At 32.3% G+C, this 26,009-nt stretch overlaps 1 protein-coding gene across 1 annotated transcript in view; it reads left to right on the forward strand.

Moving 5' to 3' along the window:
• LOC129526471 (histone-lysine N-methyltransferase 2C-like) overlaps positions 1–26,009 on the forward strand; it is a 95,489-nt gene that overhangs the window by 26,736 nt on the left and 42,744 nt on the right. Inside the window, exons 8-10 of the mRNA XM_063696142.1 lie at positions 2,092–2,200; positions 4,864–4,920; positions 16,173–16,226. Of these exons, the coding sequence (XP_063552212.1) occupies positions 2,092–2,138 (47 nt within the window). The 3' untranslated portion in view covers positions 2,139–2,200; positions 4,864–4,920; positions 16,173–16,226. The remainder of the gene's footprint in view (positions 1–2,091; positions 2,201–4,863; positions 4,921–16,172; positions 16,227–26,009) is intronic.

Below are 26,009 nucleotides of genomic sequence, written 5' to 3' on the forward strand. Positions count from 1 at the left end.
AACCCCGGGAAGGGCCGGGGCAAGTTGGAAATGGTCAAAACAATGCATCTGGACGGGCAGCATTGCTTCTTATTGTAGTTTTAATCTGCATTTCTCTAATAGCTAGTGATGATGACCAGTTTTTCATTTGCTTATTTGCCAGTTGCAAATCTCTATTAGTGAAGTATCTGTTCACATATTTTGCCCATTTTTTAAAAGTTGGGTTGTTTTCTTATAATTGAAGTTTATTTTTTCTTATACTCAAAATTTTAATTCACACATAAATTGTACATATTTATGAGGTACAATGTGATGTTTCAGTACATTTTACGTTGCATAAGATCAAATCATGGTAATTAGCATATCCATTGCCTTAAACATTTACCATGTCTTTGATGTAAGAATATTCAAAATCCTCTCTTCTAGCGAGAATATGAGTGTATTTTAAATGTACATCTATTTGTTTTCTCACAATCCTATAAAATGATAGCTTGAGTCAATGAGTTATCCCCCCAAGTCCTATCAACCTTGTCTATTTTAGTGAAATTTAATATTGTCTAGAAAACACTAAGCAAACATAGTTATTCAGAGAGCATAACTGAGCCCTCTGGTTATTCTCTGTAACCCACAAAGGAAGCTGAACACTTGATGTAAACTTCTTCATCAGAGTAAATAATAAGAATCCTCTCCATTACATACAAAAGAAAAGATAACTGGAGAGATAGTCTCTGCTCTGAGGTTATTATCCTGTGGTCTTTGGTTTTGGTACATTCTCCCCCACCCCATGCCCTTCTCCCTCATCTTTAATGAGTATCTGTATGTATGGCAGAACAGTATTTTTTTTTTATTATACTTTAAGTTTTAGGGTACATGTGCACAATGTGCAGGTTAGTTACATATGTATACATGTGACATGCTGGTGCGCTGCACCCACTAACTCCTCATCTAGCATTAGGTATATCTCCCAATGCTATCCCTCCCCCCTCCCCCCACCCCACAACAGTCCCCAGAGTGTGATGTTCCCCTTCCTGGGTCCATGTGTTCTCATTGTTCAGTTCCCACCTATGAGTGAGAATATGCAGTGTTTGGTTTTTTGTTCTTGCGATAGTTTACTGAGAATGATTTCCAATTTCATCCATGTCCCTACAAAGGACATGAACTCATCATTTTTTATGGCTGCATAGTATTCCATGGTGTATATGTGCCACATTTTCTTAATCCAGTCTATCATTGTTGGACATTTGGGTTGGTTCCAAGTCTTTGCTATTGTGAATAGTGCCGCAGTAAACATACGTGTGCATGTGTCTGTATAGCAGCATGATTTATAGTCCTTTGGGTATATACCCAGTAATGGGATGGCTGGGTCAAATGGTATTTCTAGTTCTAGATCTCTGAGGAATCGCCACACTGACTTCCACCGTGGTTGAACTAGTTTACAGTCCCACCAACAGTGTAAAAGTGTTCCAATTTCTCCACATCCTCTCCAGCACCTGTTGTTTCCTGACTTTTTAATGATTGCCATTCTCAAAGAACAGTATGTTTTTAAGTGTCTGCAGTCTTGGGCCAAGCTCGTTCTATTCCCCACTCTACAAGAATCACAAGAGCGCTAGGATTCTGTTTGGGGTTGCTGTGGACACAGAGTTCTTATTACAGAACTGACTTATTCTCAATAGGAGGTAAAGACCTAGAAGTGAGGTCTCTGAGCAAGGGAGTCCCATCCCATCCTCTGCCCTCTCTGTTGGCTGTTGTCCTCTCATCTTCATCAGGAGAATTAAAATCATGTAAAGTTTTGGCGGGGGGACTAGATGGTGGTCTCTGCGGCCCATAGACAGGAAAGTTTGCTTATACCCAGCTGGGGGGACCACTAATTGACATTCCTTTCCCCTCCCAGGGACCTTACAGAGTCCCCTTACCCTCACGGTACTGGGGGACAACCCGTGGGTGTAAGGCCAAATAGCAATAACCTTGTTACTTGCCAGGAATTGGGTCAAGATTTGATTTAACAAGCTTGGTTTTGGGAACTAAAAAATGAAAAAAGGAAAAGCCATAATCTTGAAAGGCAACAAGAGAGAAAACTGCTAACAGGATCTTGATTAAATTTCTCCCTCTTAGAGAATGTTGGACCGACGACACAAGACCTCAGACTTGTGTTATTCTAGCAGCTGAACACACCCCAGGCTCTTCTGACCGGCAGTGGCTCTGGAAGCAGTCTGGTCTATAGGTAAGCATGTCCAGGGCTTACAGGGAGAAACTCCCAGAAATCCAGCTCTGCCTTGGGTTGCCCTGGTTCACGTCCAAAGATGTGCTTGGGCCACATCTCTGGAGCACAAGGTGGTAGACTGAGAGCTTTGATATTTCTACTCCTATGGCAGATGAGCTGGTATAACTCCAAAGGTATGGAATTTGCTGTTGTCTGTGACCCAGCAAATAAAAATAGAAAAATAATTCGATAGAAAAATAATAGAAATAGAAAAAATTTAAAAAACAAGCCAAGCCTCATTCTATGACATTTTAGGCAGTGTGATAATATGCATATACTGGTCACTTTAATCTTTCCTACAGGGGCAGCTGGTTGCCCTAATGTTGGATGCTCTGTTCAAGGATGGTGAGCTAGTGTTCAGCTCAGGAAGCCACTCCACAGAGATGGCCACCAAAAGGGCTTCAGTGGTCCCATCTCAATTAACACCTGAAACACTGTTAATAATTACAGTAAAGGTCACAAATGGGTTTTTATTAGTGAAATTGATGGCTTACAAAGCAGCATGATGGATGTTACAATTATATGACATTTTAAGATCTGTTAATCAACTAACGTGTTTTGGAGACAGCCCACCCTTGCATAAACAGGATAAAGGTGTATGAGGGTGGCCTGTAGTGTATATTTAGAGACGACACCCAAGGCTTGATCCTCATATGGTCCTATCTCCAGGAAGGTTTAGGAAGATTTTGGCCTCTGAAACATTAGGAATCTGTTGAGAATGAAGCTTTCATGCTTGGAGCACCTAAAGTGCGGAAAGCTTACAGAAGCTTGTGTACTGTGTCTGCTTGCTACTGAATGTTTTGTTAAATGAATATCTGTATGTGTGGCAGATTTGGTCGGAGACCTACTTTTCATTATAACCTGGTAGCATGATTATAAAGGTGTAGCTAACCTTCAGCTAACTCAAACTTCTGTGGTTGCTCCTATCTACCAAAAAGCATTTAAGAATTCTGCATGACCACTTCAGTTTAGGACAGTTTGCAATTCTCACCTTCCTTAGAGGGCAATTTAGCTAGTTACTTATTCATGTCCCATGAGGGAAGTCATTCTGTGCCCCAAAGCAGCTTATCAAAGTATTATTTCAGACTTCATGCAGTACTCTCCCTGAAAGGAGTTCAGGTAACATCTATGGATGTCTCGTGCCCTTTTTGGAGATTAGTTTCCCAAGGAACTTGCTTAGCAATCCTGGCTTGTCACCTGAATCTGGAGTAATTTGAGTGTCTTCCAGTTCTCTTCCTCAGTAGAGGATGTCTGAAAAATCCAGTAATCATTTAATAAGGCTGCTTATGTCAGAAACTCAAATTCTTACCTTTTTGGTGTTTTGAACATTTTCCCCTGTTATGATTAGTGTATTCTGCATAGACAATCCAATTATTCATCCTGCTGAAAAGTAGCGGATGCCTATAGATGCCTTTCTTTTTGTAAAAGGTATTGTTTTTCCTGAGACCTGGATGAATTTCCAGGAGCCATTCAAGGACATGAGAACACCCACTTAGAACTTGAAAGGTTCCCCTCATGGCCCTCAGACCAGGCTAATGAGATGCGATAATTTGAACTCCGGCACTCCTTTCCTCACAGGCTGAAAGACTAGCACAATATTAGTGTCTGTCTGTGCTTAAAGGTTGGAGCTATTGATCAGAGTCCAAAATTAGTTTGTGTAGGGGAACTTTTCTTAAAGACATAAAAAGATACCATTTAATATATTGTTTCCAAAATGTGTTTCTCACACATTTCCACTGTGAGAAAGAGGTTCTGTGGTCAAATAGGTTAAGAAACCTCAGCACACTCTTAGAGGATCCCAATTGTTATCAGCAGCAAAAAAATGTATGTGATCAGTTTCTTAAACTTATTTAAATGTTTGAAAAGTTAGAAAATTGTGGCAAAGAGCATTAATTCTTGAGTCTTGGGAGTGTATTACCTTGATGAGAATGTTTGTGTATTTGAAACTAAAAATGTGTATCAGTTTATATTACCGCATACTGATTTTTATGGCATAATATATGGTGTAGAGAGCAGGTTGTCTAAAAACCAATATTGGCAAAATGCTGAATATTCAGCATGGTTTTATGAAGTTGACAGATGTGGAGTGTATTTTGCATGTGTCTTAACTTACAGATGAGGAAATGAAGTAGCAGAGAGATTAAATTAGCCAAGCCAGGGGTTTCGGTGCTAGGAAGTCTTGATATTGTAAAACATAGCCATATAACTTTAAGAAAATGAATCCAGACAAAAAGAAAACAAAATCATTGTAAACACATAATCCACTTTAAGTTCACAAAATGTTTTAAACATAATTAAGGCTATGCTTGACTTATCTACTTGTTTATTTCCTACCAAGGATGACCGGGAACTAGCCATTGATATAGAAACATTCATTATTCTTACATTTTCTTTCTTTTTCTGTGTCCTCTCTCTCTCTCTCACATACACACACACACAGACACACACACACACACACAGTCTCAGAACTACTAGTGCTGTATCCTGAAATTGTTTCTTTAGTTCTTGTCAAAATTCCTCCGATTTTATTTTTTGTGTCCTGAAATACTGTTGACATTAACATCCTCATTGCCTTCCAAAATATCTGACTTTATTTTTTGTATGTGCTTTTTACTCTTTGGTAGAGTTATGGATTCACTACCAGATTCTACTGTATGCTCTGACAACTATGACCACAATGGGTGAGTTGACTGATCTAAGTGGTGAAAAACACTGGGAGCATCAATGGCAATAACAGCTTTCTATCAGAGACTTTAAGCATCTTTGGTAACATTGTTTTTGAAGCAGAGTGGAAAAAATAAGATCAGGTCAGAAGAGGGATGCTTGGTACTCAAAGATTGTTTGTGACTCTAAGTAATTAGCAAACAAAACCTTAGGAAACTATCAGAATGCCTGTGTATGAGACTCTCTCAAGAGTGATCCAAGAGAGTAGAGAATCCTACTTGGAGAAAGAAGGTGGTAGCATTGGACAGGCAGCAGAGGAGCCCTCAGCATAAAGAAAGGAGCTAAGAGACCCTGTATCTGTCCCTCACCCTTCAGAGCTAGTGCCCCAAACTCAAAGCCATCATCCCATTGGATGGAGCCCCTGCCTCAGGTTTAGTCACTTGATCCTATTTGAGGAGAAGCAAAGATATCTGTGACTCATGAAGAGCATGAAGGTGGTGGAGGGACTTGATAATTAGGAAATCAAAATGGGCAAGAATAATGTCTGACTACAAATGGGACATGAATTTGAAGGAAATTTAAGTTAAATTTGCTGCCACACATGATGATCAGGTTCAGTGATAAAGAATTGTATTTAAATCTTGATTCATTAAACTTTTTTGAGAGTCCTAAACAATTTTTATTACCAACACATAGAGACTTGTTTCTAGAGAAAAATCAAGTACCAGGTGCCAAATAACAGATTTACATGAGAATTTTTAGGGACAACACATTGTAATTTGTAGCGCAATCATAGCCAATTTGAACCAAAAAAAAAAAAGTCATGTATGCATTTATATTGTTTCTTACTATTTACCTTTCAATCCTTTGCACTGACTCCAATGAATTGACATCAGAAATCTGTGCTGGAGTCAACAATGAAAGGTGATGTCATAATATATATTGGAGATGGGAGGAATTCAGGTTTGTGAAATTCAGTCTCAGAATTATTCATGGGAAAATAGTTTTCTGGACACTGATTCTAAAATTCTTTCTAAAAAGTTGGGTCTTAAGTAAGCTAAGTCATATTTATCATATCTTTTAGATTCAAGGAATTTTGTTGTTCAAATAAATTGGTCATATCACCGCTCCATGTGGCAAATCTCTAATATATTTTTGCATTTGATGTTTGAAGTAAAATGCAGCAACCTTACATAGAGCTTTATAATAAGCTTCATGTGTTCAAATATAATTGGCACTTTTATAACCGATGCTGTTTGTTATACTCAGAAAGTTATTTCTTGTCGTAAGATTACCAATATAGTCACCAAAATATTTTTTTATATTTTGAATTAATTTTCCACATTTAAATAAAGCAAGTGCTGCTGCTGTTGTTACTATTCCCTTTTAACGTCTCCCCAAATTAGTGTTTTATTCTGTACACTTTATGAGATGGCAGCTTAACAATACCCTGAATATGGCCCAAGGATTCTACAAAAGGAAATGCTGGTGTGTTTGTCAAAAGTGTTTTCTGGCTGGGCATGGTGGCTCAAGCCTGTAATCCCAGCACTTTGGGAGGCTGAGGCAGGTGGACCACGAGGTCAGGAGTTCAAGACCAGCCTGGCCAATATGGTAGAACCGCGTCTCTACTAAAAATACAAAAATTAGCTGGGCATGGTGGTGCATGCCTGTAGTCCCAGCTACTCGGGAGGCTGAGGCAGAAGGATCACTTGAATCCGGGAAGCAGAGGTTGCAGTGAGCTGAGACAGCACCGCTGAACTGCAGCCTCGATGACAGAGCAAAACTCTGTCTCAAAAAAAAAAAAGTGTTTCCTGTGCAGATTATCTATTCACCACTTGCAGATTTGAAGTTTACTAAGCATGTGTGATATCTAAAAGTTCATTTGAAGAATAAGTTTCAATGCCAAAAATGTTTAAAAGTGGGATATAGGAAGATGATGCAAAGATCGAATATCCAAACATTTCCATTTTCACCAGGAGGACTTAATAGAATGTCTAACAGCTACTTTTAGATATTTCTGAAATGTGAGAGGGGTGAGTTAACACAAAGTAGACTATGAGATTAAAATGTCTGTTCACTCTAAAATCTCAGCATTCACTTTCTTATTGTCAAGTTATTCATCAGACTCTTTCCAGAGACAACCTAAATGCAAGCTCTTAGAATATTACAACATCTTTTATATGAGATGACAGGAAATAATTTCATGGCCTTTTAAAGGATAGATGAGGGATTTGAATACCACTTTCAGATTAAGTAACTCCTCTATTGAATATTACACTGTTTTATGGTTCATATCTCTATTGTGGTTGAGAGGTATTGCCAGATTTATTCGCTGACAAGTAAATATTATTCAGTTTATAATTAATATCCATGTTGGGGGGAGATACTTTCAGTCTGTGTTAAAACTATCTTCAATGTTCAGTATCCTGTTCCACATAAAACTTTCATGCCCTAGTTTTAGCATTCATTGATTTTTATGTGAATCAGTTGTAACTGTGATCATTACAAAATGGTGATTTTTTTTAAAAAAAGTAGTTTTTCTGTGTTTAATAAGTATCATTCTATTATAAGGAGAGCTATTCCTACCCCTATTTGTTCACTATTACTATGAACTTATAAATTCTTACATTATTTCAATGAATTACAATCCTTTCTGTCATTATTTATTTTGATCTTTAAATGGTCCCATATTTGGCCAGTGGGACTCCCTAAAAGCTAGCCCCTGTGTCCTTTTGACTTGACATGTTCCCATCACTTTTTGAGCATTTCCCCAGCCCTGGAATCAGCCATTTACCCAAAGAACCTCATGCCCTTTAGAAACCAATCAATATTTTGCATTTGGTATGCTGATTGCCATTGGCTCATTGCTACTTGTAGGCCTTTTTAATATATAGATGAGAGTACAGTTATACATATTGACATATACAGATACATGCACATATGCAACAATTTTAATATGTTTACACAGTATATACATTTATATGTGTTCTGTAAACTACGGATTATTGTTTTGCCTATATGTTTTTAAATTTACTTAAATGGTATTAAGTTGTATCTCATTTTGTTAGTTTTTTGCTTAGTAACATAAGATTATTCTTCTTGTGCATACCTTTTGTTGTTGCTTTTAACTGGTATGAAAAATTGCACAGCATGCATGCATCCCCTAGTGAGGAACACATATATTGCTTCCTACCATTTGCCTTCACAAAGAGTGCCACTAAATGATTATCCTTATGCCAGACCCCTATAGACCTGTTTGAGTATTTCTGTAGGAATATGAAACAGGACTTGATGGGCCATGGGATTGCATATTTTGAATTTTACTGAATACTGCCTATTGCTCTCACAATGGTTATACCAGTCTGCATCTCATGAACAGTGCATGATGGTTCCTACACATACACGTTCACAACAACACTTGACATTATCAAACTTTCTAATTTATATAATCAATCTAATAGGTCATAACATATTGCATTATGTTTTACTTTGAATTTATGTGATAACTTATGAATTTGAGCATCATTTTATGTTCTTATAGCATTTGGGATTTCTTCTGTAATGGTCCATTCATGAACTTAGCCCGTTTTTCCACTAGTGTTCCTATCTTTGTCTTGTTAATTTACGTGTGCTGTTTTTGAATATTTTATATTTTAGAATAAGTTAATCAAATTTCTTTTAAAATTATGTTTAATTTTCAAAGTGATTATGTTACATTTGTAAACAATATAGCAATGATTCACTCTTTTTAGTAACATTAAAAACATGATGCTATTGTTTGGAGGTTTGTACCCCCAAACTGCATGTTGAAATTTGATCCCCAATGTCGGAGGTGGGGCCTAATGGAAGGTGTTTGGAAGATGAATAGATTAATTCCCTCCCTTGGAGTGAGGGTGAGTGAGTACTCACTCTATTAGTTCTTGCAAGAGCTGGTGGTTTAAAAAGAGACCAGCGGCTTCCTGCACCTTGATTCCCATCTTGCCATTTGATCTCTGGACGTGTCAGTTCCCCTTCATCTTCCACCATAAATGGGAGCAGCCTCAGAAGCAGATGTTGGCATCAGGCTTCTTGTGCAGCACACAACTGTGAGCCAAATAAACCTCTTTTCTTTATAAATTACCCAGCCTCAGGTATCCCTTATTAAACAGACTCAGATGTATGGAATCCCATTCAAAAGTTTGGACTATCGCTTTATGTATTCAAATCATCCTTCATGTCAGTTTGAGACATTGAAGTTATGTTCTCTAATCCGTCATCTGCCTGTTAGCTTTGGCATTGTTGTTCTTCATTCTCTTCATGACAGAACTTTTTGCCTTATTATTTTACTTTTGAAGTTTGAAATTTTCCCACTTTCAGTCTACAAAGGTAATTTCTAATCCTCATAGTTTTAATTTACACATTTAATGCTTTAATCTACTTAGAGTCTACCCTTCAATATGGTGTTAGGTAGGGATTTGGTTTCATTTTTCTCCCAATGGTAGGCTGATTTTCCAAATACCATCTATGAAACAATTCATCCTTTTTCCTTGTTTATGTAATCATCGTCAGTGACATATATCTACATAGGTTTATCTCTGAGCTCAATATTTTGCTCCATTGATACTTATGGCATCCCTACACCTTTTTTTATTAGCATGATTAGTTAAGTTATTAATGGAGCCTTTATATGTTGACGTAGATTTTGTAGTAAGTATGTCAATATTCTAAAAAAATTTGAAAAATACCTATGTGGGCCCTGTGGTGTTTGGGAGAGGGAAGGGCTTTAAATACTAGGTTGATTTCTTTGTTACTTGAGTATTCTATTTCTATATAAATATATTTTCTTGCACTAATGTTAGTGTTTTATATTCGTCTAGGAATTTTTCCATTCCATCTAAGTTTTCACATTTATTAGCATATAATTGAATAATCTTATTTTAAAAAATTTTAGTTGTGTTCTAGTTATGCTCCCTTCTTGTACATTTTATTTGGATATTCACTCTGTTTGTTCTTGATTATTATTGCCACAGGTCTATTGTAGTAATCTTTTCAAAGAGACACACTTTTGTTTTGTTAATCTTCTCCACGGTTTTTTCTTCTCCAGTTCAGTGACTTATGCTTACCTCCTTATGTTTTGCTTCCTTATTACTCCATAGACTTTGCCTTGTGCTCCTTTTCCAACCTCTCTACTTAAATGTGTACTCTTTGCTTTTAACCATCTTGACTTCTTATTAATGCTTATATATTGGTAAATTTTCTTCTAAATATTGCTTCATTGTATCCTACAAACTTTGTCATGTTATTATCAATCAGTTCTTAGTATTTAAAATATTTCATGATTTCCCTTTTAACATAAGAGGCATTCAGTAATGTGTAATTTAGTTTCAAATGTGGGTTTTTTTAAAAAAGCTAATCATATTACAATATATTAAGAGAACAGCAATATGATATTGATCCTGTGGACTTTATCCTGTGGAAGCTTTCTTTATGGTACAGAGAGCTATGATGTTGGTCTGTCCTTGTGCCCTCATAGGTCTTTTGCTGTTTCTAGAAGGTGTTAGAATTTTCTCTTTGTCTCCATTAGATACTTAAAGCTGATATATTTCTTCTTTCTTGAATTTTGGGAAATTTATCATCATAAATTTTCACATTTTATTTTGCATTTTTAGTTTTCTTCTTAGATTTTCATATTCTAGATGTTAGATAGCTGTTTTTATCCTCCATAACATTCTTCTTTAGTATGTTCTCTTTATTCTTTTCTACTATTTTCTGGGTAAGTTTCTCAATCTAATCTTCTAACTCTAAATTAATTAGCTTTTCACATGTATCCAAACTACTATTTATCCCTCAACAAGTTATATTTTTTTGACAGTCATACTTTTACAGTTAAGGCTTTCTCTTTTATTTTTTCTTACGACTCCCATTCTCATTTCATGTTTCAACATCTTCCTTTGTGTCCTCTTATCCTTAAGAATATTTGTCATGCTTACTTTAAAATCTTGGTCAGTGTGTTCCAGTAGTTTTGCTACAGTCGGTATGCTGTTGTTCAGCTTGTTGTATTTCTTTTTCAGTAGTTGTATTCCTTAGATATCTAATCATGTTGGTTTGTGAACTCAGATTTTTTGTGGCTGTTGGCTACTCTGGTCATTTGTATTGGGGAAGGACTGAAGGACAATCTCAGTCTGCTGCTGTTCTTGCAACATAATTATTAATAGCACCCACTTTTTCCTTTCAAAAGTGTCCTGGTTTGGGCAGGAATTATATAGTCAGTCTCACTGAAATCTAGGACGTAAGCTGTGTCATTGTCAGTAAGTTTAAAATGAAGAGGAGTGATGTGCCCCAGGGTAGAGAGTCTCAGGAACCATGAAACACTGACCAGGCAACTCCTCTGGGTTGTGAAAAGGAAAAACTTTAGACAAGGTAAATTTAAGAGTTTAATAGTGCAAGAATGATTCGTGAGTTGGGAAGCTTTTAGAACGAGAACAAGTTCTGAGAACTGCAAGCTGGCAACGTGGCCAGACAGCATTATGGACAGAAAATGGAAGTGAGGTCCAGAAACAGCTTTGTTGTTTACAACTGGTTACAGCTGGATGTTTTGTCTTATTTGAATCAGTCAGCCACCCGCAATTGACTGAAGCTCAGCTGCTGCAATTGACTGAGACACAGCTATCTGTTACAAGTGTATATTCTATTCATAATTATGCTGTTAGTTTACACACTAGGTTAGCTTGCAGTTTGTTGCATAAGGACTCAAGTACAGAGGCAACCACAGGGAAAATTTTGTTTAATTAAACAACTATATCACCTTGAAGCTCCTGAACAAAGCAGCATTGGAGGAGACAATCTCTCTGGTTTGTAACCTGGGCTTTGGAGATGGAGGCAGGTGGAGGAGTGAAGGCCCAAGGATGGCTCTTCAGCCCTTCCCTGTTTTCATCAGCCAGCCTAATGCTCTCCTAATTTTACTGTAACTACTCCTGGGTAGTTGCTGTTGTTGTCTATGGAGACAGGCAGGGATGGTCACTATTGTTTCCAAATGGCTAAATTGCATGTGTTTTGTTTTGTTTTGTTTTTTCAGAACAGCTAGTTTATTAGTTGTAGGGTTATTGTAGCTAATTTGAATAAAAATTAAGCCTACAAATTCACATGGTATTTGATTATGTACAATTTAGTTTAATTCTTTAGCTCTGACCCAAATGAAGTGATATCACTAACCCATGATGGAGTCCTCAGTGAAAGTGAAACGATATCACTAGCCTATAATGGAGCCATCAGTGAAAGGTGTTATGTGTGTGTATGTTCATAAAGATACACACAAATGTTAACTATAGAGTTTCTTGGACACTGTTTCTAAAGTACTGGTAGTTTCAGCTTCTGTATGTAACATCCTTTTCTTTTTGGGTCTAGTTGGATACAAGATAAGTAGATCACAAGAAGTCTACTTCTTCTTCCTAGCTGAATTGACTAGTAGCTAAAACTTTTAGAAAACTGTTGGATTGCCTGTGTATGAGATTCTACCAGGTTAGGCTATATTAGTTTCTAGGGCTGCTTTAACAAAGTATCACAAACCAAGTGGCTTAAACAAAAATTAATGATCTCATAGTCCTAGGGACTAGAAATCTGAAATTGAGGTTGTCAGTAGGGTTGGCTTTTTATGAAGGCTATAAGGAAGAATCTGTTTGATACCTCTTTGCTAGCTTTTTCTGGTTGCTGGCAATCTTTGGCATTCCTTGGCAGGTAGACTTTTGTCTAGAGTAACTGCAGCTATTTGACCAAAAGTGTAAGTCCAAATTGTGTTTGTATCTGAGTAATATGCTTTTATAATTCCCCAGCCCACAGCCAATTGAGTTGATGGTAGTAACCTATGATAGAGCCACCCATGAAATGTGAATGAGAAACAAAGATTTATATACAAGTAAGTGTATATATACATATATACACATAACATACACGCATGCATACACATACACACACAGAAACATAAAACAATGAAAGAGAAAGAGAAGTTGATATTTGTAAAATTCACTGTCAGGCATATCCTTGGAAATACAGGGTATCTTTGACACTATGTCTAAATCTTCTCACTGTAGGATCTATAGATAACCTTCTATTTTTTTTTCAGACCAAATTGGATAAAAGAGGATGAAGTCATGAAAGGGATGCTTCTTCCTCTTAGTATATTTGTCACTCTAAGTTAGTAGTATCCAATCCCTTAGGAACCTCTGAGGTTTTCCATTTATGAGACTCTCCTACTACTAGAGTGGGCCAAAGGGAGAGAGAATCCTATATGGAGCAATGGGGAGGTAACAGGTGACAGGGAGGAGTGAAGCACTCAGCAAAAAGAACAGAGTTCATGAAACCTTAATAGGTTCCTCACCCTCTAGAGTTCTACCACCATGTGAGGCTGGTGCTCCAAACCCAAACCCACAATCATTTTGTAGGGAGTTCGTGACTCAGGCCTACAGCTACATGGTCATATCTTCTGGGGAGGAAAGACAGCCATGATGGGTGAAAGTAAAGAAGTGACAGAAGGACTTAGGAATCAAGAATTTAGATGGGGTAAGAGGCATGTTTCCTTACAGACTGCAGTTACATTAGAAATAAATGCCACTGGCCAGGCATGGTGGCTCATATCTGTAATCCCAGCACTTTGGGAGGCCAAGACAGCTAGATCACTGGAGGCCAGGAATTTGAGACAAGCCTGACCAACATGGCAAAACCCTGTCTCTACTAAAAATACAAAAATTAGCCAGGTGTGGTGGTGCATGCCTGTAATCCCATCTACTCAGGAGGCTGAGGAAGGAGAATTGCTTGAACCTGGGAGGTGGAGGTTGCAGTGAGCCAAGATGGCACCACTGCACTCCAGCCTCAGTGAGAGTGAGACTCCACCTAAAAAAAAGGATACACCTAGTTCGAATTAGTGATATACACATGAATATTTAAATGTCAACCAGATAGTACATCGTAGAGTAACTGTAGCTGTTTGATTCAAAAAGTAAGTTTAGAATTACATGTGTGTCCAACTATCTACTTTTATATTCCTTTAGCCTGCATACAGAATTGACATCAATGACCTATGATAGAACCACCAATGAAATGTGAATTATAAAATATATATACACAAATATTTAAAGAAATATATATGCAGATATACATACTTCTGTCTGTATGTATATCTGCATATACATACAGGGAGAGAGAGAAAGGGAGAGAAAGAGAAAAGAGAGAATCGACAGAGAGAGAGATGAAGATTATGTGCTTACACTCAGGATCATCTATGGCCATACAGAATGTCTTTTACACTGTTTATAAACCTCCTCACTATAGGCCCTGCAGGCCCCTTATCCAACTTTTTGATTAAATTGGATAAAAAAGGAACAGGGCAAAAAAGGGAAACTTCTTGTTATTGTCTTGTCACCCTTAGTAGCAGGCACATACTTAGGAAAGTCAGATTTTCTGTGTATGAGACATACTAGAGTGGACCAAGGGAAGAAAATCCTATGCAGAGCAACAAGCGAGTAACAGTGGACAGGGAGCAGTGGAGCCCTTAGGGAAAAAAAACAGAGCTAATGGCCCTGGCAGGGTTCCTCACACCCAGAGCTCTACCACCATGTGAGGCTAACACTGCAAGCCCACACCCATCATCACATTGTATGGGGCAGTTTCTTGACCCTGTGTGAGAGCAGAGAAGACACCTATAATGGCAAAAACAAGGCACTCATGAAGGGATTTTAGTGTCAGGAAATGAGATGGGGTCAAGGGGATTTGTATATAGAAACTGCAGCTGAATTTGAAATAAAGTAAACCACCAAATTCTTAGTTTGTGCTGTATTCAATTGTAAAGAACTAAACATCGCTTGTGAGTAATTCAAACCAGAAAGTGAAGTCCAGAATGTCATATTGGTGTTGGACGATACATATATATATTTAAATTCTGTAGCACTGCCAAGTCTAAATTCAAATCAGTACCCTGGAGTGGCGCTGTCAGTGAACTGTGAGACAGAAATAATATAGAGGCTGTGTGCGGTGGCTCACGCCTGTAATCCCAGCACTTTGGGAGGCCGAGGTGGGTGGATCACGAGGTCAGGAGATCGAGACCATCCTGGCTAACACAGTGAAACCCCATCTCTACTAAAAATACAAAAAATTAGCTGGGTGTGGTGGCGGGTGCCTGTAGTCCCAGCTACTCAGGAGGCTGAGGCAGGAGAATGGCATGAACCCCGGGAGGCGGAGCTTGCAGTGAGCCGAGATCCTGCCACTGCACTCCAGCCTGGGCAACAGAGGGAGACTCCCCCTCAAAAAAAGAAAAAAAAGAAAAAGAAATAAATCAATATAGATATAAGGATGTATGAACAAGGGAGGAAACGATTATATACCATTTATATATACCTATATGCATTCATATTAAATCAAGGCATGCACCCACAGGTACTGCAGAGAAATATAAAGGTTGAGATTAGGGAAGTTCCCATTCAAGGGCATTAATGGAAAAACAAAAAACTTTTGACACATGTGTCTGCGTGATCTCACTATAGGATATGAAGGTGACTTTATGTCTTGAATGAATTTAGATAAAAGATGGCCACATAAAAAGAAGAATGATTTTTCTTACTAGTCTGTTTGATACTCGAGTAAAAATAAAAAATAATTTTCAGACTGCCTGTATGTGAGACCTTACTATAATGGCTGAGGACAGCAGAGAATCCTCTTTGGAAACAGGAAAGCACAGCAGGGACGGAGAGTAGTGAAGACCTCAGGAGAAGAGAAAAAAGCTAACAACCCTAGAAATGTTTTCGACCCTGCAGAACTCTGCCACAATACAGGGTGGTACTCAAAACCCCAAATACCATCATATTGGATTGTGTCCTTGACTCAGACCTGCAGTTACTTTACCGTACTTGTGGACCAAGAGAGACAATCAAGTGAAGAAGTAATGGAGGGCTTTCGAGGCAGCACATTTAGTGGAATAAGAGGGCTGACTACCTCCACGCAAAAGTTTAGTTTGAAATAACTGCCACCACAAAGGCTGTCACGCATTGGGACTGAGGTCATAATAAAGAGGTTTATTTAAATCTGAAAGCATTACTATTTTCCCCAGCCTAAGATGTTGGTTGCCATCATATAAATCCTCCTTTTTAATAAAAAAATGACATTTTAGAACCAAATAGTGCTATACACATGAATAGTCAGAACTTAACTGGTTTATGTGCAGAGTAATGAAAGCTAGTTTTACCAGAAAAGTAAATTTTGAATTGTGTCTCCTGTCTGACTGTATTCTTTTGTCATCCTCTAGTCCACCCACAAATGAATTATCAGGAGTGAACCCAGAGGCACGTATAAATGAAAGGTGAGTTATGCATATGTGTGTCTTTATTTATCGAATTATAACTGAGCATAGAAGTATTCACACACACAAGCACATAAACAAATATATCCATCCATCCATCCATGCATCCATCCGTACACACTTCTCTCAAACGCATCCACTAACAAATCCATGCATACAGTGGAAACATACAACAAGGAGACAGACGGCCGGACATTTGTGGAGTTTATTCTGGGAAGCCTGCGTGGCCATAGAGAGTGGTTTTTAACAGGATTTCCAATTCTTCTCCTCGTAGCCTTTGTAGGTAACATTGCTTCCTTTTCTAACGGAGTGTTATAAAAAGGAGCAGGTCATAGGAGAGCTGCTGCTTCCTATGTTAGTGTATTTGTCACTGTTAGTTCCTAGTAAGCAGCTTCTTAAAGGACTCAGATTTCCAGAGTTTGAGAGCCCACCAGATTGCCAGAAAGGAGGAGAAAATCCTGTTTGCAACATGGAGGAGATAGCAGCTGACAAGGAGCAGTGAAGCCCTGGGCAGAAAAGAACAGAGCTAATGGAACATGGACTTGTCCCTCACACTCCAGAGCTCTGTCAACATATGAGGTTGGTGCTAAAACATAAACACAAGCACACCATCTCATTGGATGCAGCCCTTCCTTAGGCCCACAGCTACTTGCCTGTGTCCCATGGACAGGAAAGACCAAAAGTACGTTATATACTGTACATAAAATATCAAAGTACACAATATATATTATATACTGGACATAAAATATCAAAGTACACCGAACGTATATTATATACTGTCCATAAAATATCAAAGCACACCAAATATATATTATATACTGTACATAAACTATAAACTTACACCAAACATATATACTGTAAATAAAATATAAAAGTACACCAAGTATGTACTATATACTGTACACCAATTATAAAACTTCACCAAATAGTTATTATATACTATACATAAAATATCACAGTACACCGAATATATATTATACACTGTACATAATATATGAATATACACCACTTATATATTATATACTTAACATAAAATATCAAAGTACACCAAATATGTTATATGCTGCACATAAAATATCAAAGTACACCAAATATATATTATATACTGCCTATAAAATATCAAAGTACACCAAATAAAATATACTGTACATAAAATATCAAAGTACACTAAATATATATTATGTAGTGTACATAAAATACCAAAGTACACCAAATGTAAATTATATACTGTGCATAAAATATCAAAGTACACCAAATATATGTTATATACTGTACATAAAATATCAAAGTACACCAAATATATATTATATACTGTACATAAAATATTACATTACACCAAATATATATTATGTATGGCACATAAAATGTCAAACTACAACAAATATATATTATATACTGTATGTAAAACATCAAAGTACACCAAATGTATATTTTCTACTGTACATAAAATATTAAATTACACCAAATATATATTATAAACTGTACATAAAATATTAAAGTACACCAAATATATATTTATATGGCAGATAAAATATCAAACTACAACAAATATAATATACTGTATGTAAAACATCAAAGTACACCAAATGTATATTTTATACTGTACATAAAATATCAAAATACACCATATATATTATATACTGTACATGAAATTTCACAGTACACCACATATATATTACATACTGTACAAAAAATACAGTACACCAAATATATATTATATACTGTACATAAAATGTCAAATTACACCGAATATATATTATATACTGTACATAAAATATCAAAGTACACCAAATGAATATTATGTAGTGTACAAATAATATCAAAATACACCAAATATATATTATATACTGTACATAAAATATCAACGTACACAAAGTATATATTATATACTGTACATAAAATATCATAATACACCAAATGCATATTGTATACTGTACATAAAATATCAAAGTACACCAAATACATATTATATACTGGACATAAAATATCACAGTACACCAAATATATTTTATACACTGCCCATAGAATATCAAAGTACACCAAATATATACTGTATACGTTATATAAAATATGAAAATACACCAACTGTATATTATATACTGTACATAAAATATCACAGTACACCAAATGTATATTATATACTGCACATAAAATATCAAAGTACACCAAATATATATTGCATTCTGTAGATAAAATATAAAAGTACACAAATTATATATTATATACTGTACATAAAATATAAAAGTTATATATTGTATACTGTACATGAAATATCAAAGTACACCAAATTTATTATATACTGTACATAAAATATCAAAGTACACTAAATATATATTATAAACTGTACATAAAATATCAAACTACACCAAATATATATAGTATACTGTACATAAAATATCAAAGTACACCAAAGATATATACTGTACATGAAATATCACAGTACACCAAATATATATTATATACTGCACATAAAATATCAAAGTACAACAAATATATATTATATACTGTAGATAAAATATCAAAGTTCAGCAAATGTATATTATATGCATACATAAAATATCAAAATACTCCAAATATATATTAAAGAATGTAGATAAAATATCAAAATACACCAAAAGAATACTATATACTGTTCATAAAATATGAAAGCACACCTAATATATATTCTATACTGTACATAAAATATGAAAGTATACCAAATATATATTTACTGTACATAATATAACACAGTACACCAAATATATATAGTATACTGTACATAAAATATAAAAGTTCACCAAGTGTATATTATATACTGTACATAAAACATCAAAGTACAATAAATATATACGGTACATAAAATATCAAAGTACACCAAATATATAGTGTATGCTGTACTTAAAATATCACAGCACACCAAATATATATTATATACTGTACATAAAATATCAAAGTATACCAAATACATATTATATACTGTACATAAAATATCAAAGTACACCAAATATATTTTGTACTGTACATAAAATATCAAAGAATACCAAATATATATTATATACTCTATATAAAATATCAGTGTACATCAAATATATATATACTGTACATAAAATATCAAATTAGACAAAATGTATATTATATGCTGCACATAATATATCAAAGTACACCAAAGAAACATTATATACTGTACACAAAATATCACAGTACACCAAATATATATTATATACTGCACGTAAAATATCAAAGTACACCAAATATATATTATATACTGTACATAAAATATCAAAGTACACCAAATATATATTATATACTCTACATAAAATATCAAATTACACCAAATATATATTATATACTGCACAAAAAATATCAAAGTACACCAAATATATGTTATATACTGTAGATAAAATATCAAAGTACAACAAATGTATATTATATACTTACATAAAATATGAAAGTACTACAAATATATATTAAAGACTGTACATAAAATATCAAAGTACACCAAATGAATACTATATACTGTTCATAAAATATCACAGTACACCAAATATATATAATACACTGTACATAAAATACCAAGGTACACCAAATATAAATTATGTAATGTACATAAAATATCAAAGTACACCAAATATATATTATATAATGTAAATAAAACATCAATGTACGTGAAATATTTATTATATACTGTACATAAAATATAAAACTACAGCAATTATATATTATATACATTATATAAAAAATAAAAGCACACCAAACATATATAATATACTGTACATAAAATATCAAATTACACCAAATATATTATATACTGTACATAAAATATCAAAGTACAATAAATATATATCATATACTCTACATAAAATATCAAAGTACACCAAATATATATTATATACTGTACATAAAATATCAAAGTACACCAAACGTATATTATAAACTATACATAAAATATCAAAATATACCAAATATATATTTTATACTGTACATAAAATATCAAAGTACACCAAATATATATTATATACTCTATATAAAATTTCAAAGTACACGAAATGTATATTATATACTGTACATAAAATATCACTGTACACAAAATATATATTATATACTGTACATAAAATATCAACATAAACCAAATATATATTATAAGGTACGTCAAATATCAAAGTACACCAAATATATATAGTATACTGTACATAAAATATCAAAGTTCATCAAATATATATTACATACTTTACAAGAAATATCAATGTACACCAAATATAACATACTGTACATAAAATATGACTGTACATCAAACGTATTATATACTGTACATAAAATACCAAATTACACCAAATATATTATAAACTGTACATAAAATATCAAAGTACACTAAATATATATTATATACTGTAAATAAAATATCAAAGTACACCAAATGTATATTATATACTGTACATAAAATATGAAAATATACCAAATATATATTTTATACTGCACATAAAATATCAAAGTACACCAAATATATATTATATAATTTACATAAAATATCAAATTACACCAAGTGAATATTATATACTCTTCATAAAATATCAAAGTACACCAAATACATATTATATACTGTACATAAAATATCACAGTACACAAAGTATATATTGAATACTGCACATAAAATATCAAAGTACACCAAATATATATTATACTATACACAAAATATCAAAATACACCAAATATATATTATGTACTTTACATAAAATATCAAAGTACACCAAATATATATTATATACTGTATATAAAATATCATTTTACACCAAATGTATATTATATGCTGCACATAAAATATCAAAGTACACCAAAGTTATATACTGCAGAAAAAATATCACAGTACACCAAATATATATTATATACTGCACATAAAATATCAAAGTACACCAAATATATATTATATGCTGTAGATAAAATATCAAAGTACACCAAATATATACTATATACTGACATAAAATATCAAAGTACTCCAAATATATATTAAAGACTGTACATAAAATACCAAAGTACACCAAATGAATACTATATACTGTTCAAAAAATATCAAATTACACCTAATATATATTGTATACTGTACATAAAATATCAAATTACTCCAAATATGTATTATGTACTGAGTATAAAATATCAAAATACACCAAATGTATATTGAATACTGTACATAAAATATCAAAGTATACCAAATATATATTATATACTGTATTTAAAATATCAAAGTACACCAAATATATGTTATATACTCTATGTAAAATACTGATGTACACCAAATATATACTATATACTGTACATAAAATATTAAGGTACACCAAATATATATTACACACTGTGCATAAAATATCAAATACAATGTATATTATATACTGTACATAAAATACGAAAGTACACCAAATATATATTATGTAGTGTACATAAAATATCTCACTACACCAAATATGTATTATGTACTGCACATAAAATATCAAATTACACCAAATATATATTATATACTGTACATAAAATACCAAAGCACACCAAATGTATATTATATACTGTACATAAAATTTCAAAGTACACCGAATATATATTATATACTGTACATAAAATATCAAAGTACACCAAGTATATATTATATACTGTTCATACACCAAATATATATTATATACTGTACATAAAATATCAACGTACACCAAATATATACTGTACATAAAATATCAAAGTACACCAAATATATTATGCACTGTAAATAAAACATCAAAGTACACCAAATATATATTATATTCTGTACATAAAATATGAAGTTACACCAAATATATATCATATGCGGTACATAAAAAATCACAGTACACCTAATATATATTATATACTGTACATAAAATATCAAAGAACACAATATATATTATATACTGTACATAAAATATCAAAGTACACCAAATATATATTATATACTGTACATAATATATCAAGGTACATCAAATGAATATTATATACGGTACATAAAATATCAAAGTCCACCAAATATACATAATATGCTCTACATAAAATATCACAGTACACGAAATATTCATTATATACTGCACATAAAATATCACTGTACACCAAATACATATTATATACGCTACATATAATATCAAGCTACATCAAATATATATTACATACTTACATAAATTGTCAAAATACACCAAATATATATTATATACTGTACATAAAATATCAAATTTCACCAAATACATATTATATACTGCACAAAAAATATCAAAGTACACAAAATATATATTATATACTGTACATAGAATATCAAATACATCAAATGTATATTACATACTGTACATAAAATATCAAACTACACCAAATATATATTATATGCTGTACGTAATATATCAAAGTACACCAAATATATATTTTGTAATGTATATAAAATATCAAAGTACACCAAATGTATATTATATGCTGCACATAAAATATCAATGTAAGCCACATATTTCTTATATACTGTATATAAAATATCAAAATACACCCAACATATATACTGTACATAAAATATCAGAGTACACCAAATACGTATTACATACTGCACATAAAATATCAAATTACACCAAAGATATATACTGTACCTAAAATATCAAAGTACACAAAATATATACTGTACATAAAAAACCAAAGTACACCAAATATATATTATATACTGTATATAAAATATGAAAGTACACAACGTGTATATTATATACTGTACTTAAAATATCAAGGTGCAGCAAATATATACTATATCGTGTACATTATATATAAAAGTACACCAAATACATATTATATACTGCACATAATATATGAAACTACATCAAATATATATCACATACTGTACATAAAATATCGAAGTACACCAAATATATATTATATACTGTACATAAAAAATCACAGTTCATCAAATATATATTGTATACTTCACATAAAATATCAAGGTACACCAAATACAAATTATATACTGTACATAAAATATCAAAGTACATAAAATATCTATTATATACTGTGCATAAAATTTCAAATTGCACCAAATATGTATTATATGGTGTACATAAAAAAACAGTACACAAAATATATATTATATACTGTACATAAAATATCAAAGTACACAAAATATATACTGTACATACAATATCAAAGTAAACAAAATATATATTATACTGTATATAAAATTTCAAAGTACAACAAATGCATATTATATACTGTATATAAAATATCAAATTACACCAAATATATACTGTATACTGAACATAATATATAAAAGTACACCAAATGAATATTATATACTGTACATAAAATATCAAAGTACAGCAAATGTATATTATATACAGTACATAAAATGTCAAATACACCAAATATATGTTATATATGGTACATAAAAAATCACGGTACACCAAATATATATTATATAATGTACATAAAGTATCAGAGAACACAAAATTTATATTATATACTGTACATAATATATCAAAGTACACCAAATATATATTATAAACTGTACATAAAATATCAAAGTACACCAAATGAATATTATATATTGTACATAAAATATCATAGTACACCAAATATACATTATATACTGTACGTAAAATATCACAGTACACCAAACATTCATTATATACTGCACATAAAACTTCAGAGTACACCAAATACATACTATAAACTCTACATAAAATATCAAAGTACACCAAATATATATTATATAGATATATAATTTATCAAAATATACCAAATATATATTATATACTGTACATAAAATATCAAAGTACACCGAATGAATATTATACACTGTTCACAAAATATCAAAGTACACGTAATATATATTATATACTGTACATAAAATATAAAATTACACCAAATATATATTATATACTGCACATAAAATATCAAAGTAGAGCAAATATATATCATATATGGTACATAAAATATCAATGTACACCAAATTTATATTATATACCGTATATAAAATATCAAAGTACACCAAATGTTTATTATATACTGTACATAAAATATCAAAGTAAACAAATATATACTATATACTGTACATAATATATAAAAGTACACCAAATATATATTATATACTGTACATAAAATCTCAAAGTACACAAAATGTATATCATATACTGTACATAAATTGTGAAACTACACCAGATATATATTATATACTGTACATAAAATATCAAAGTACACCATATAGATTATATACTGTACATAAAATATCAAACTACAGCAAATATATATAATATACTGTACATAAATTTTCAAACTACATTAAGTATATATAATATACTGTACAGAAAATACCAAAGTACACCAAATATATATTTACTGTACATAAGATATCAAAGTACCCCAAATATATATTATATACTGTATATAAAATATCAAAGTACACCAAATGTATATTATGTACTGTACAAAATATATCAAAGTACACCAAATATATATTATATACTGTACATAAAATATCAAAATACACCATATATATATTATAAACTGTACATAAAATGTCAAAGTACACAAAATATATGCTGTACAATATGATCTATTCTTTGAATAAAATATCAAAGTATCCAAAATATATATTCAATACCGTACATAAAATATCAAAGTACCCAAAATGTATATTCAATACTATACAAACAATATCAAAGAACCCAAATTATATATTCTATACTGTACATAAAATATCAGAGTACCCAACATATATATTCTATACTGTACGTAAAATATCAAAGTACACCAAATGTATATTCTATACTGTATGTATAATATCATATTACACATAATATATATTCTATAATGTACAAAAAATATCAAAGTACACCAAATATATATTATATACTGTACATAAAATATCAAAATACACCAAATATATATTATATACTTTACATAAAATATCAAAGTATACAAAATATATATTCTATACTGTACGATAAATATAAAATTACATCAAATATATATTCTATACTGCACATGAAATATCAAACTACACCAAATATATTGTCTTTACTGTACATAAAATATCAAATTTCACCAAATATATATTCTATACTGTACATAAAATATCAAAGTATCCAAAATATATATTCTATATTGTACTTAAAATATCAACATACCCAAAATATATATTCAATACTGTACATAATATATCAAAGTGCCCAAATTATATAATCTATACTGTGCACAAAATATCAAAGTATGCAAAATATATATTCTATACTGTATGTAAAACATGAAAGTGCCCCAAATATATATTCCATAGTGTACATAAAATATCAAAGTGCTCCATACATATATTCTATAGTGCACCTAAAATATCAAAGTACTCCAAACATATATTCTATACTGTACATAAAATATCAAAGTACACCAAATATATATTCTATACTCTACATAAAATATAAAAGTACCCAAAATATATGTTCTATACTGTACATAAAATATGAAAGTCCCGGAAATATATATTCTATACGGGGCATAAAATATCAGAGTAACCAAAATATACTATTCTGTGCATAAAATATCAAAGCATCCAAAATATATATTCTATACTGTACATAAAATATCAAACTACCCCAAGTATATATTCTACACTATACAAAAAATCTCAAAGAACCCAAAGTATATATTTTATACTGTGCATAAAATATCAAAATTCACTAAATGTATATTATGTATTGTACATAATATATCAAAATACTCAAAGTATATATTATGTATTGATCATAAAATACGAAAGTACAGAAAATATATATTATATACTCTGCATAAAATATCAAAGTACCT

This window comes from Gorilla gorilla, chromosome 12, assembly GCF_029281585.2.
Source record: "Gorilla gorilla gorilla isolate KB3781 chromosome 12, NHGRI_mGorGor1-v2.1_pri, whole genome shotgun sequence".
Classification (NCBI taxonomy): Eukaryota; Metazoa; Chordata; class Mammalia; order Primates; family Hominidae; genus Gorilla; species Gorilla gorilla.